Source organism: Podarcis pityusensis (genome assembly GCF_964106645.2).
Source record: "Podarcis pityusensis genome assembly, chromosome: 10".
In the NCBI taxonomy this organism is placed as follows: Eukaryota; Metazoa; Chordata; class Lepidosauria; order Squamata; family Lacertidae; genus Podarcis; species Podarcis pityusensis.
In genome coordinates, this window is record NC_138035.1 from 24,719,789 (window position 1) to 24,733,276 (window position 13,488).

Here is a 13,488-nt window from a genome sequence, read left to right on the forward strand (position 1 = left end):
GGAACAGAAGACTGGATTCAATCCTCCTTATACACCCCTCCAGAATAGATTTGGTATTATTGAGAATGTGATGTGTATCTTTATTCCTGGACCCAGCTTTTTAGCCAGATTAACTCCCACACCTGTTTATGCACACTGTTCCTTAAATGCCCCCCTATGCAAAGAAGACCTGATCTTAGTTGAACTGAAGCAGCAGAAACTGACTCCAGCTATACAGATGTAAGGAATGCCAACTGGACTAACATCTACTGAATGCTTTTGTTCTTATGAATGTAGTCTCAGTGTCTCTCACTGAATCAGAGTTGGATGGAGTGTTTTAAGCCATCCAGTCAACTCTCTGCTCTCTCTCCACTGCTACCTTTTCCACCATTGCTGCTCCACAACCTTTGCCGAACTCATTTTGTGTGACATGCAGCGGCTGGTACAAACAAGCTGAAACAGTAACCCTGGCTTAATATATTTTACAAAACCCTTTACTGGGACTTTTCGTGATATGGTTTAGCAAGAGTGATATCCTAAGAAAGTTTAATATTTGCATAAAATTATATCTTTTACCTGCTCAGCAAAAAACGAGGTGACAGTGAACACAATCAATGTCACTAACACACAATGCGTCCAGAACTTCAGCTTGTCTCTGTAGGCCCTCCTAAACACAGCATTTTTAAAAGAACAAAATAGTATTAAATATCTATATATTCCTAGAAACATAACATTTATTTTAAAATATTTATATGCCACTTCTCCAGGAAAAGCCTATTCAAAGCATTTTAGAAGCAACAAAAACTACAAGAATAAAAAAAAAATCAATTATTACCAAAACCAAGAATAAATCAGACTCAAAAAGTTAAAAACAAATTCAGAACTCCAGTAACATAATAAAAATCCAGCTTTCTCTGGTGACCAGAACAAAATACTGCTCAGGGAAGGTAAATGAAAACAAGAGTATAAGGCCTGACTGAAAGCCTGAAATGTAGCTGCTTGCCACAACTCTCCTGTGAGAGTGTTTCAAAAGTGTGGAGCCACCACAGAAAAGACCACCTCTTTTTCTCTTATGGTTCTCTATTTCATAGACCTTGGAGGTAGCCTCCAGCTGAGATATCAGTGTGTGGACAGGATAATATAAGTGCAGGGGGTCTATCAGCTAGCTCAGGCCTGAACCATTTAAGGCTTTTAAGGTTTAGACCAGCACTTTAAATTGAGACCAGATACTCACCGGGACCTGGGAACACACTGATATAATGTAGGTGCTGTTAAAGCAGATTGCCAAACACCAATCAGGAATCTGGTGGCCACATTTTGAACCAGCTGAACAGTACCCTGAAGATCGCATCCCCAGTATGCTCATTTCAAGGGTTCTGAAACACTTACCATTCCTGAAGCTCCCGGGTGTGAAGAAAACGATTCCGATACTCTCTGGGCAGCTCAAATTGGGATGGTATGGGAAACATTGATTCATAGAAATCCCTAAGCACTGCCTTTACTGTCTGAGCATCCTTATGATTGTGATCAATGTTGTCGTTGAGGCAAACAAATTTTCTGAGAGGAAAGAAAAATCAAGAAAACCAACGTTCTTATTGGTTGGGACAAGTAGTAAGCTGTTATCCGCAAACGACACACTCCCATATCTCAATTTGTTTTCTAAAAACCTTCAGTAGCCTGGCTCTCTACTCTGAAAGAGTAGAAATACTGTGAAAGAACGTTTCAGAGTATTTATTGTACATAATAATGGATCATAAAATAGCAGCAGTTTTGTGTAGAAATATATGATTCCTACAAAAGCAATCCTTCTATATAGTTGCAAGATCAATTCAAGGTGTTTGAGGGACTAATATTATAAGAAAATTTGTTTCATTGTATTAGGTTTCTAGGGATTCTTAGGCATCACATTAAAAGTAGTTAATAGTTTACCAAAACAGAGTCAATCATGTCTACTTTGCTTCTTCCCACTCTTGCTGGGAGAAACAAACCATGGTCTCTAGCTTTAGCATTATGTCCAAACCACTGACTATTGTTTGCTTTGTTCAAGCAAACCACAATTAGTAAACATTTTACCTCAAATCTGAAAGAGAACTGCATACCTGGGATTTTTTCGTATGTCATCCAGCTGTCCGACTACATGAGAAACATTGGTGCGGATCATTTTGAAGGCAACTTCCTCCTCTCCCATGATTTCAAACCTTGGGGTTATAGAGGAAAACATAACAGTAAGTGTGAACGAAGGATTTACAACCATGGTGTCCCTTGTGTTAAAAGGAATTTTTATTCTATAAATGGGTAGCCCCGTGCCCATATTGGTTTTTATCATTTTTCTATATTTACTCATACAAGAAAACAGAGCCTGATGACTATAGGACTCCTGTAAAAATGTATGTTCTGCATTTAAAAAAACCAACACTATTAATTCTGATTTATGGTTTGGGGATGATGCTTTGTAATGTGAGTAGTCCTTTCTATACACCACCCCTAGTGTCCATCTGGCATCCATGCTGGCATGGAGGGCATTACAAGATGGGGAGGTCTGTGTCCCCACCAGCCCCAGACCAAGGAGGCAGAGGCACAGACTTACAAATCCCCCAGAATGCCTTGGAGCACTTCACATGTGCGGAAGGAGAAGACAAAACAGGAGAGCACTATGGGGATACATCCTTGTATAGGCAGTGCAACACTGCTTGGAAGGATTGTTCCCCTTGTGCAGGGACACAAGCCTAAAAGTGCCCCAAAGGGATCACAATCATACCTGAAGACACAGCATAAAGCATATTAGAAAATGATGCAATTTGTGTCTGCCTAGCCGCTGAAGTCAGCCAAAACACGTTGAGAAACTACCTATTAAAATTTAATTGCACTTTATTGGCCTTGCCTCGAGCACTTTTTCCTATTACAGGTGCAACCTCCCTCCCATTTCCTGTTAGCTCTATTAAGCATGCAATTCCCTCTTCTCTTGGGCTTACTGCATGACTCAACCCAACAGTTACAGATAGGTAGCCGTGTTGGTCTGCCATAGTCAAAATAAAAAAAATCCTTCCAGTAGCACCTTTAAGACCAACTAAGTTAGTTCTTGGTATGAGCTTTCGTGTGCAAGCACACTTCTTCAGATACCAATATGGAAGACAGCTGGATGACATACGAAAAAATCCCAGGTATGCAGTTCTCATTCAGATATCTGAAGAAGTGTGCTTGCACACGAAAGCTCATACCAAGAACTAACTTAGTTGGTCTTAAAGGTGCTACTGGAAGGATTTTTTTTATTTCAACCCAACAGGTAAGAGATGCCACCAGGTGTGTACAGTGGCTTGCTTGAGGATAATTCAGCATGCCTTTCAAGATCAACCATGGGTAAATAATCATTTATAATTAATCACATTTTAAACAGAAAGCACTTTTACTTCTATCATGTCATGCTGCACTTACCAAGGAGCCTTTAAATAAACACATACAATTCATTCTATAGGTCAGGAGTAGGGAACCTCTGGCTCTGCAGACAAGGCTGGACTACAATTCCCATCATCCCTATTGGCCATTGCTGGCTGACACTTATGGGAGTTGGAGTCCAACAATATCTGGAGGGTCACGGGTTCTCCACCCTTAGGTGTTTCTATATGTGTGTCACAACTGAAGTAAAATAATACTGGATACCTGTATTTGTTTTTGTCCTTATATGTTTTATGAATTCTGTCAGTCACAAGCTTGCAGTTGGTTAGCAGATTTTTTGTCACTGGGGGCTGAAAACGGGGCAAACAATCAATTAATTGGTTTGTTATTTATGCATATTGTTTTTCTGTATTTTACATGGAATCATGATGTAGCAAACTCCCAGCTAGTTGTTTGTTTTCCTTATTTTAAAAAATTGTAATTTTTTTGCTGCTGAGCAGCAAAACTTCTTAGGATTAAAACTGATGATATGGAAAACTTCTTTTTGTATTTCATAAGTAACAAGACATTTAATCCAGTATTCTGCAGGGAGGCAGAAAAATGCTACGGTGCAAGCCAATCAATGTCAACCAGGAAACTACTCCAAGTGAGATCTGAACAGCTGGTATATATTAGTCTTATGATTCCTAATCCAGTCACAAGCAATTCTGAGAAACAACTCTCCTATTCTCAAGAGAAGCCTTTTAAAGGTTTAGCCTTGTTCTTGGAAATCCAACAACTGAAACATTTCAAAAATAACTTCAGTCATGATATTAGAAACAAAAGATATTAATTATGATGCTATATTTAGTAGATATTTATTTAAGGAGATAAAATGGCAGATTGTGAGAAGCGTTTATCAAGGGCATTAAGACACAGTAAGAAGGGGGGATACAGAAAAAACGTAACAGAATTGAGCTTATTTAATAAGAAAGGTTCTTACTTTATCATAACCAAGCTGTTATGTAGTTAAAATAAACTTCATGCTTAGTTTGTCCCTCCACTCCCATCCCCTCCTCTGTTGCATCTCTCATGTCAAATTTTATACTGTGAACTCCTTGGGGCAAGGACCTGCCCTCCTGTGTTTTGTAAACTGCTATGCAGGAACAGCAACAAAAACAATAATCATGATGGAAAATTCTGAGCAAATTAGGCTGCAGTCCTATGCAGACTCACCCAGGGGCTGTAGCAGATGGTGTGCTGGACTGCAAGGCTCACCTGACGTCTTTCTGGCTGGGTCACTGCTGCATATAGTGACTAAGAGGAGGAGGTGGCAGCAGCAAGGTTGGCATGGTGCAAATGCATTGGTGGAGCCAATCCTGCTGGCATATTTGCATCGCACCAACCTCACTGCTGCCTTACCCTTCCTGTTGGACAGCCAGAGGTCAGGTGAGCACTACAGTCCCACCACAATACCATCTGCTACTGCCTGAACAATATGGGGCTTATTTTTGAGTAGACATGCATAGGACTGTACTGTTAGCCTCCTAGAGGATGCAATGCTAAATGGAGGGGGGGCATTACTGAGAGGAGATATGATAGCCATCTTCAAATATCTTAAGAGCTGTCACATGGAGGAGGGAGCATGCTTGTTTTCTCCTGCTCTGGAGGGTAGGACTCGAACCAATGGCTTCAAGTTGCAAGAAAGGAGATTCCAACTAAACATTTGGAAAAACTTTCTGACAGTAAGAGCTGTTCAGCAATGGAACAGACTCCCACGAGAGGTTGTGGACTCTCCTTCCTTGGAAGTTGTTAAACAGAGGTTGGATGGCCTTCTGTCATGGATGCTTTAGCTGAGATTCCTGCATTGCAGGGGGTTGGGCTAGATGATCCTCAGGGTCCCTTCCAACTCCAATATTCTATGATTCCAATAATTCAAAACCGTAAGCATTTAGAACAACTAAACATGTAAAAAGATAATAATTAATTCCACAGTTGCCATGGCCAGTTTCCATTAGCCATCAAATTTTTGGGTAAACAGGAGTCTTTTTAAATTTCTCCTGAAAGTCAATGATGAGGGAGGTGGACGCACATCACGAGGAAGGGCATTCTATAAATGGGGAACCACCGAGAAGGCCCTGTCATGGATCAAGGCTAACTGGGAAGCAACCAGAGGCAGCACCACCGACAAGGCCTTCCCTTCTGATCGTAGGACCTGTGATGAGTGATACTGGGAGAGGTGCTTCTTTAGGTACCTGGCTCCCAAATAATTTCTCCAGGTGGTTTAGTGTTTCTTTTATCCTTGAATTACAGCTGTTCTGTGTTACAGGACTAGGTGTTTTTCAAATTTAGGGGGCATTCAGCAGCAGCTCTTGGCACTCTATTGCGGAGGGAGGGAGGTTTGCTCTTAAATCACAAAATCTATGGACAAGCTCAAGTTGTGCGTATGTCTGAAGCAGGAAGATTTGCTCACAAAAGAAATTAACGGGGAGCAAGACATCTCAGATTACTGAATGCAGGGATTTAAACAGTGGTTTTTTGACCATCTGAAATTATACCACATATTTTGAAAGCTGTTTTTTGAAATGCCAGTCTGCACCAATTGGAGAGGGAGATGAAAGTATGTTTGCAACAGTTCCTTACCAGATTAGGGTCATAATATGCCTCCTGAGTTGGTGGTATGTTGTGAATCCGAGTGATATTGAATGGAAGGGATTTAGAACAATTTATTAGCATTTGCTCGAGACCTGTCAAATCCTAGCAAGGGGAAAAAAAGAAAAGAAGGTTTTGCATTTTCTTTCTCTGCATGGATGAGCTTTACTGCACACTTACACACAACCATGACTTTTGCTTATAAAAGTCTATTTCACTACATCAGTGAGCCTGGGCTCTTCTTCAGACTGCAGGTGGGAGCTCATACATTCCCTCAAACAATGATTTTAAAAGTCACTCGTACAGGAATGAGATATCCAGGAGAAGGCTAGGGTACCAACTTTCTCCCCGACATCTAGGTGGTTTTAAAAGAGGATTAGACAAGTTCACGGAGGATACAGCTATCTATAGCTACTTGTCATGATGACGATATACCACCTCGAGGATTAGAGGCACGACGCCAGTGAATAAAGGTAAGGGGACCCCTGACCATTAGGTCCAGTCGTGGCCGACTCTGGGGTTGTGGCGCTCATCTTGCTTTACTGGCCGAGGGAGCCGGCATACAGCTTCCGGGTCATGTCGCCAGCATGACTAAGCTGCTTCTGGTGAACCAGAGCAGCGCACGGAAACGCCGTTTAGCTTCCCGCCGGAGCGGTACCTATTTATCTACTTGCACTTTGACGTGCTTTTGAACTGCTAGGTTGGTAGGAGCTGGGACCGAGCAACGGGAGCTCACCCCATTGCGGGGATTCGAACCACCGACCTTCTGATCGGCAAGTCCTAGGCTCTGTGGTTTAACCCACAACGCCATCCGCGTCCCTTACGCCAGTGAATACCAGCTGCTAAAGAGCAGGTAAGAGCAGGTAAGCCCTGTTTGTGGGCTTACCATAAGCACCTCTGTGCAGAACTGAACTAGATAGGCCTTTGGGCTGATCCAGCAGGGCTCTTATGTTCTTATTTCACCAGAGGGAGGGCAGAGAGAAGAGATTATAATGAAGATGGAGCCAGATTCTTTTCTTTGAGGCTAGGACTCAAAGTTACAAGAAAGGAGGTCCCAACTTAAACATCAGGAAGGACTTTTTGATGGTTTAGAGCTGTTCCAACAGTGGAACTGTCTCCCTCAGAAGGTGGTGGGTTCTCCTTCCTTGGAGGTTTTTAAGTATATGTTGGATGGCCATCTGTCATGGATGCTTTAGTTGAGATTCCTGTATTGCAGGGGGTTGGACTAGATGACCCTCAGGTCCCTGCCAACTCTGCAATTCTAAGTATTTTGGATGTTATAAGCAGCTTTGACCATGGTATACGATAGAAAAGTGGCACACAAATTCACAATTTTTATGATCCTGGAAAAGGCCACAGCTGGTTGGTACGCCGGCTAGAAATATTCTAAAAAATTTAAGTGTAATTCATCAGAACAGGAGGAAGACAGGAAGTTTGCTTCCAAGTTTGGTGAGATTCCCTATCTTCACCAATGCATCAAAATGTCCCTATAATCATGTTCCAGTAATAAGAACACTACACTTTCCCTTTATATTCTAATGCATTTCCTTAATTTAATCAATTGATTTTTGACAAAATCTGAATAAGTAGTATTTAACCAAATACAAACACAGAAGTGTTAAGATGCCACTGAACAAACAACATCTGTAACGTCTACTTTTCATTAACTTCCCCTCCTCTGTACAGAATTTCATTGGGGTATTTAAAAAAAATATTACCTGCAAGCTTAGAGGGAGTTCATGAATTCTTGTGGCCAATGTACGAATCTCCCGGTCAGATAAAATCCCAGACCGATCCGTATCAACTTCATCAAAAACCTGGGAAATGTTCAGTGGCTGAACTGCACTCATGAGATAGTAGAAATATGAAAAGGCAAACTGCATATCTTCGGAGTGCCGTACTTTGTGGAAGGAGGTCTTGTCAAATTCCGCAGGAAATCTGTCCAGAAACATCGAAAATCAACTGAATTGGCTATACAGAAAATCTGAATAACCTGTCCATATAAGTCAGCCACAGAAAGCCCTCCCAAGGTTCCTCACCCCATAAGCCTCCTAAAAACATTCATTAGGGACTAGGACTACCAAGAGGCATTCCCCAGCAGATCTGGGGATCTGGGCGTTATCCAGTTAGTATGGGAGGAGACACTCTTTCAGATAGGCCAATGTCATTTAGAGCTTTAAATGTTATCATAAGCAGCTTCAATTGGACCTGGAAGACAACTGCCAACCTATAGAATTTTTCAGAAGAGGGGTTGCAAGTGGACAACCAGCAGCACTCACTAACACCCTGGTCGCTGCATTTCCCGCCAGTTGCAACCTCTGGACTGTTTTCAAGGGCAGCTGCATATAAAACACATCGTAAGTCCAATCTGGAAGTTATCGTAGCTGTAGCCATGCTACCCCTGTCTAGGGAAGACCATAGTTGGCAAGTAAGTTGGAGCTGCGAAGAGGCTTCTAGTGACAAAGATGGCTTCAGAAGCATCCCCAGGTGAGAAACCTGATCCTTTCAACACGAAAGATAAGCCAACAAAGGCAAGAAAGGGTGTGTGTGTGTGTGTGTGTCTGTGTGTGTAATCCCTGCATGCAATGATAAGGCAAAAAAAAAAAAAGGACAAAAAAATCTCTCAAAACAATGGCAGATGAGGTGAACCTATTTCAGGGCTGCACCACTGGAGACAAAGGATGCGGAGCTCATAGGATGGAAATCTTCACAATATAACCTCCCCCGACTTCAATATTTTCTATATAGAAAACAGGAAGAAGTCTGGGCCTAGTGATTGTGTGTGTGTCCAGTGATTGTGTGTGTTTGTGTGTTGCTAGTATGGAGGAGTGTTTCACTGTGAGGGCCCTCACCTACAATCTCAAGCGCTGCAGCCCAGAAACAGGTTAGCCTCTTCACTTACTGCTTGTGAGAAGTAGCAGCTCATATTTCTCCCTTATTTCACTTAATAAGAAAACCTATTTTGGCAGATCCAACTTGGGATATCTATATTTCAAATGCAAGGGTTACTATTTTCCTCTATGTCAGACTTACAGATCCTGCAGTTCTTGCATGACTTTTCTGTCAATCATGTGAGGCATATGAGCAGGGACTTTGCGAGACGTGAATCCGAATTTGCTGTTTAAAAGCTTGTTTACGTATCTGAGAGAATCGGCAAATGTGTCTTTCAGCTGCCTTCCAACCAGTTTACTGTCTGTGAAATAAGCCATTTCCCTCCTTAACGCTTCTTCTTCCTGGAAAACAAGAATGCAAATCGTGCATACATTAGTCGCAAACAAGCCAATATTAAAACAATACAATTAAAACATCTAAAAGCAATCTCCCACTCTCAAAACTAAAAAAATCAGGGTGGCCAGAGGTAGGTCTTACAGCCATCAAATACCTGGGTAAAGAGGAATCATATTGTTGACCGGGGCTGGTTATAGGGAGCATATGTTTTCCTTGCAAGGAGAGCTCCACCGGCTACCAGTCCGTTTCTCGGCACAGTTCAAAGCGCTGGTTATGGCCTTTAATTCCCTATATGGTTTAGGTCTAAGCTTACTGAAAGACCGTATCTCCCCATATACACCTGCCTGTGTTCAGAGATTTTCGGGGGAGGCCCTTCTCTAGGTCCTGCCAACCTCACAAACATGCTTGGTGGGGATATGAGAGAGGGCCTTCTTGCTGGCTGCTCCCAGCTCCCTCCCTAGAGAAGTCGGACTAGCCACCCCTTTGTTGTCTTCCTGCTGGCAGGGGAAGGCCTTCTTGTTCCAACAGAGTTTTGGGAACTGACTGCTTTTTAATCAAAGGGCCCACTGGCATGCTGTTTTTATTGTAACTACCTGTATGTTTTTAACAGTGCCTTTATATTTATATACAGTTTTAATTCTATAACTGTTTGGTTTTTTAGGCAGGGTATAATAAATAGTAGTAGTAGTAGTAGTAGTAGTAGTAGTAGTACCAGCTGTATAAAAGTGGTTTTAAAAGCATTCCTTGATCAAATAATTAGTTCTTCAAAGATACTGAAGGCCTAACATTATACCTAGATAGAATGCAAACAACTTTCCAAGTGAGAGCCCTCACACTTCAATACATTATTCCTTCAGGCATCTGACTAAACCATTATTTTTAAAGAAGGCTTTCAGCTTTAAGTTTGATGAGTATTTAATGCTATTCCCTTATAAGGTTTTCTTACAGCAGTACAGTGCTGGTTGTCTAATGTGTGTGTGTGTGTGTGTGTGTGTGTGTGTGAGAGAGAGAGAGAGAGAGAGAGAGAGAGAGAGAGAATTTGTATACTGTTGATGTGGTTAAGATGCTCACATTGCCAGTTTCCTTGTCTCCAACTGGTCGACAGAAAGCAAGATACAAGCTTCTTCAATATAGAAGAAAGTAAGTCACAAACACAAAATAGCATATGAAATCAATAGGAATATTGACTTCATTCACTATATCTGCAGTGGGAGGGGTTGGTAGGGAGTTGAGGCTCAGAAAGCATAACTTGTCCAAAAGATCACCAAATGAGTTTATGGCAAAGCAAGTTTCAGTTGACTTCTGCATAATCAGCTCATTTTCTGAGCCACTGTGCTATGCTAGCATTTTAAATAAACATTTTTATTTTATTTTAATCCTCCTTGCTTGACACTATCCTACCCATCTGATATACTCACATCAAGAAGGTCTTGGAAGTATTTCTGTTTCTCCCACGGCAAAAAGCCTCGGTAATTTCCAGTGTAATGCTGCAATTTCCTTCGTGGTAAGCCTTGACTTTCGGCTACGTCCTCCATGGCATCCGCCTCTTCCTTTTTTCTCCCTGCAGTTTTTCCTTCCCTCGTTTCTTTTGTCTTCTGAGCTTCTTTCTGTACAAGGACATTTAGGATTTTCTCTGGAGATTCAAGTCGCTCACCCGTATTCTGGGTTAAAGGTACAGATTTAGATTTTACCAGAGAGCCGTGTCTTAGTGGGAAATGGCTGTTCACCTTCATAGCCACTGGAGTAGTATTTGCTGGTTTGAACTCCAGTGGGAAAGTATCATGCATTCTTCTTTCTACATCTCTTCTGCCATCCCTGGCATCTTGGTCAGGTTTCTGCCAAATCGTGTGATTCTTCCCATTTTCCAAGCCGTCAACTACTTCCTTTCCCCTTATCTTCTGGGAATTGTTTAATGCAGCCCTCGTTGTTGCTGGTACCATCCCTAAGGATTTCAGGAGAGCCGCCTTAGACAGATTGTACCCTTTCTGTGTGATGTCACCAATAGCTAGCTGCAAATCTAGGTTCTGTAGGGCCAGCCTCACATCTTCCGGAAGGGCAGAAATGTTAAGCAGTTGAATTACTATGTCCCCGTCCAGATTCTCTGTTGTGCCATTTGGGTGGCTTCTGATTCTTGGGAAACGTTCTTCTTCAGGGATATCCTCAAATATCATTTCAGCTTCTGGCACCAAAGTTGCAGCTTTTGCATCACCTTCAGGCTTCTGGGTAGACGTTGTGTTTACTTTTGGCTCTTCTCTTGTATCAACTTCCAGGGTGATCTGCATCTTGAACTCTTCATCCTCTTTACCTTGAAATGTAAGATTGAAGTGGATCACAGTTGCATTCATTCCACTGTGCATTATCAGGTGGATGGTCTTCCATTTGTTGGCGATGGAAGCATGGCGGATTATTGGGTTATCACTATAGGCGCCATCAAGCCCTTTCTTAGCTATTCCAGCAAAACTGAAAAAGGGCAAATATTCGCCTTTTGGAATGACATAATGAGTCTGGTTCTTTTGAAGAGTCACTTTGTACAGCTCATCAAAGTGATCTGGAAAAACATAAATGTGTTTACTTATATGGCTTATTTGCATATTGCTTTTAAAGAAAATTTCTCCCTAAAGTGGTTTACAAATCACATATCAAACACACAATAAAAATACAATTTAAAACTACATAAAACATCACATAATCTCCAGAGAATTATTTGTATCATCTGCATTTTCATGCTGCCCTTCCTCCAAGGTGACCCTGCAATGCTTGCAGTTATTTATTATTAAAATAATTGTTATTGATTTTTTAACATTAAGAACAACAAACATCGCTTTTCCAAAATAAAGAGTTGTAAAACACCAGAATTGGAATTACCATAATGCTAACGCACACAGTACTGTAACTCATTTGGTGTCAAGCCAATATAACACTGAAAATTATAGAAGACTACAACAAACTAACCAAACTACAAATAATATATACTAAATAATGATACACATAAGAAAATGAAACAAAACCAAAATATAGTGTAACATCTTAAAATAAATAATGGTTTGAGATGTATTGAAGGAATAGAAAGAATTACCGGTAAACCTTAATTCAAAATATTCATAAAGGTACAGCACCACCTAGTCTGTGCAAATAGATAAACGGCATAAATGAACAAATAAATATATTTTTAAAAATAAAGTCTAAGTGTGTCTTTCAAGCATTAGGTCTGCCTTCAATAACTCTTTACAGTCAAGGCAGAGCTAGACATTTAAGTAGGAAGGAAAGATTCAGAGGAGCTAGTCCATACATATTAATATTGGGCATCTCTTTCCCCTTCTTTCTCTCTTACACTGGACTAATTTGGACGTGATATTATGAGTTCATCACTGGATGGACATTGGATGGACTCTCTCTCTCTTTCCCCCCTCCCTCTCAAATGTAGTCAAAGTACAGTTAAATCTAGCAACTCCCTTCCATCAATGTAGACCGAATGACTGCACCAGACATACATTAAACAGTATGGAAGAGCCAAAAGGCTGCAGGGACTCCATTTGTTTTAACATACCTTGTCCACAGTCACCAGCATCAAATCCACAAGAAAGGACGTTGCATGCCTGGTCGCAGAATTTATCAGCCAGCCATGAGTTTGCACAGCCTTGGTTGCAGTAAGAAACGCCACTTATTCCTGCCCCAAACTGCCAGGGAGCAACATTCCCAACACCGACACCAGCTCCACCACCTGCACCATAACGGTTACCAACACTACTACCTATAAAAGAAAAAGGGAAACACAGTGTAGAAAACTGCTCACTGCTGAGTTTAAAAAAGCCTCAATGTACAAGTTAAGAGTTGGTTAAGCATTTCTGAAAACAGACCCCAGCATGGTTCTTAACTCATGATCCAATTCTGTATGCTTTAAATGAAAGGATACTTTATACAGGAAACCAATACATCCCTAAGGTTATCAATTTTGCAAGCATGAGGGCGGGGAGGTATGCATCTCTTATGTCCACTGTCTGGAAAACAGGGAAGCTCAAGCCTAGCCAACGAATTATCCTAAAAAAAACCAGTACAGATAAAAAAGACAAAATCTGGAGCAAAATTATTTCGCTAACCACCACTGAATCTCTGTTGTCAAAAGACAACAATCTGCCCTAAGGTTAGGAATGCTACATCCCAACTAGAAAAGCATCAGCTACCTGACTTGCAAAAAAAAAGAACATTTTTCACATGGTGGCATACTCTTTTTTCCCTGCATGGATTACTCTCTCCAGG

At 41.3% G+C, this 13,488-nt stretch overlaps 1 protein-coding gene across 2 annotated transcripts in view; it reads right to left on the minus strand.

The window, feature by feature from the left end:
- GNPTAB (N-acetylglucosamine-1-phosphate transferase subunits alpha and beta) overlaps positions 1-13,488 on the minus strand; it is a 44,635-nt gene that overhangs the window by 2,398 nt on the left and 28,749 nt on the right. For both annotated transcript variants that reach the window (XM_081023941.1, XM_081023942.1), the window contains exons 12-20: positions 12,779-12,982; positions 10,650-11,779; positions 9,037-9,236; positions 7,722-7,941; positions 5,995-6,108; positions 3,637-3,722; positions 2,079-2,177; positions 1,369-1,536; positions 556-646 (exon numbers count right to left, since the gene is read on the minus strand). In XM_081023941.1, the coding sequence (XP_080880067.1) occupies positions 556-646; positions 1,369-1,536; positions 2,079-2,177; positions 3,637-3,722; positions 5,995-6,108; positions 7,722-7,941; positions 9,037-9,236; positions 10,650-11,779; positions 12,779-12,982 (2,312 nt within the window). The remainder of the gene's footprint in view (positions 1-555; positions 647-1,368; positions 1,537-2,078; positions 2,178-3,636; positions 3,723-5,994; positions 6,109-7,721; positions 7,942-9,036; positions 9,237-10,649; positions 11,780-12,778; positions 12,983-13,488) is intronic.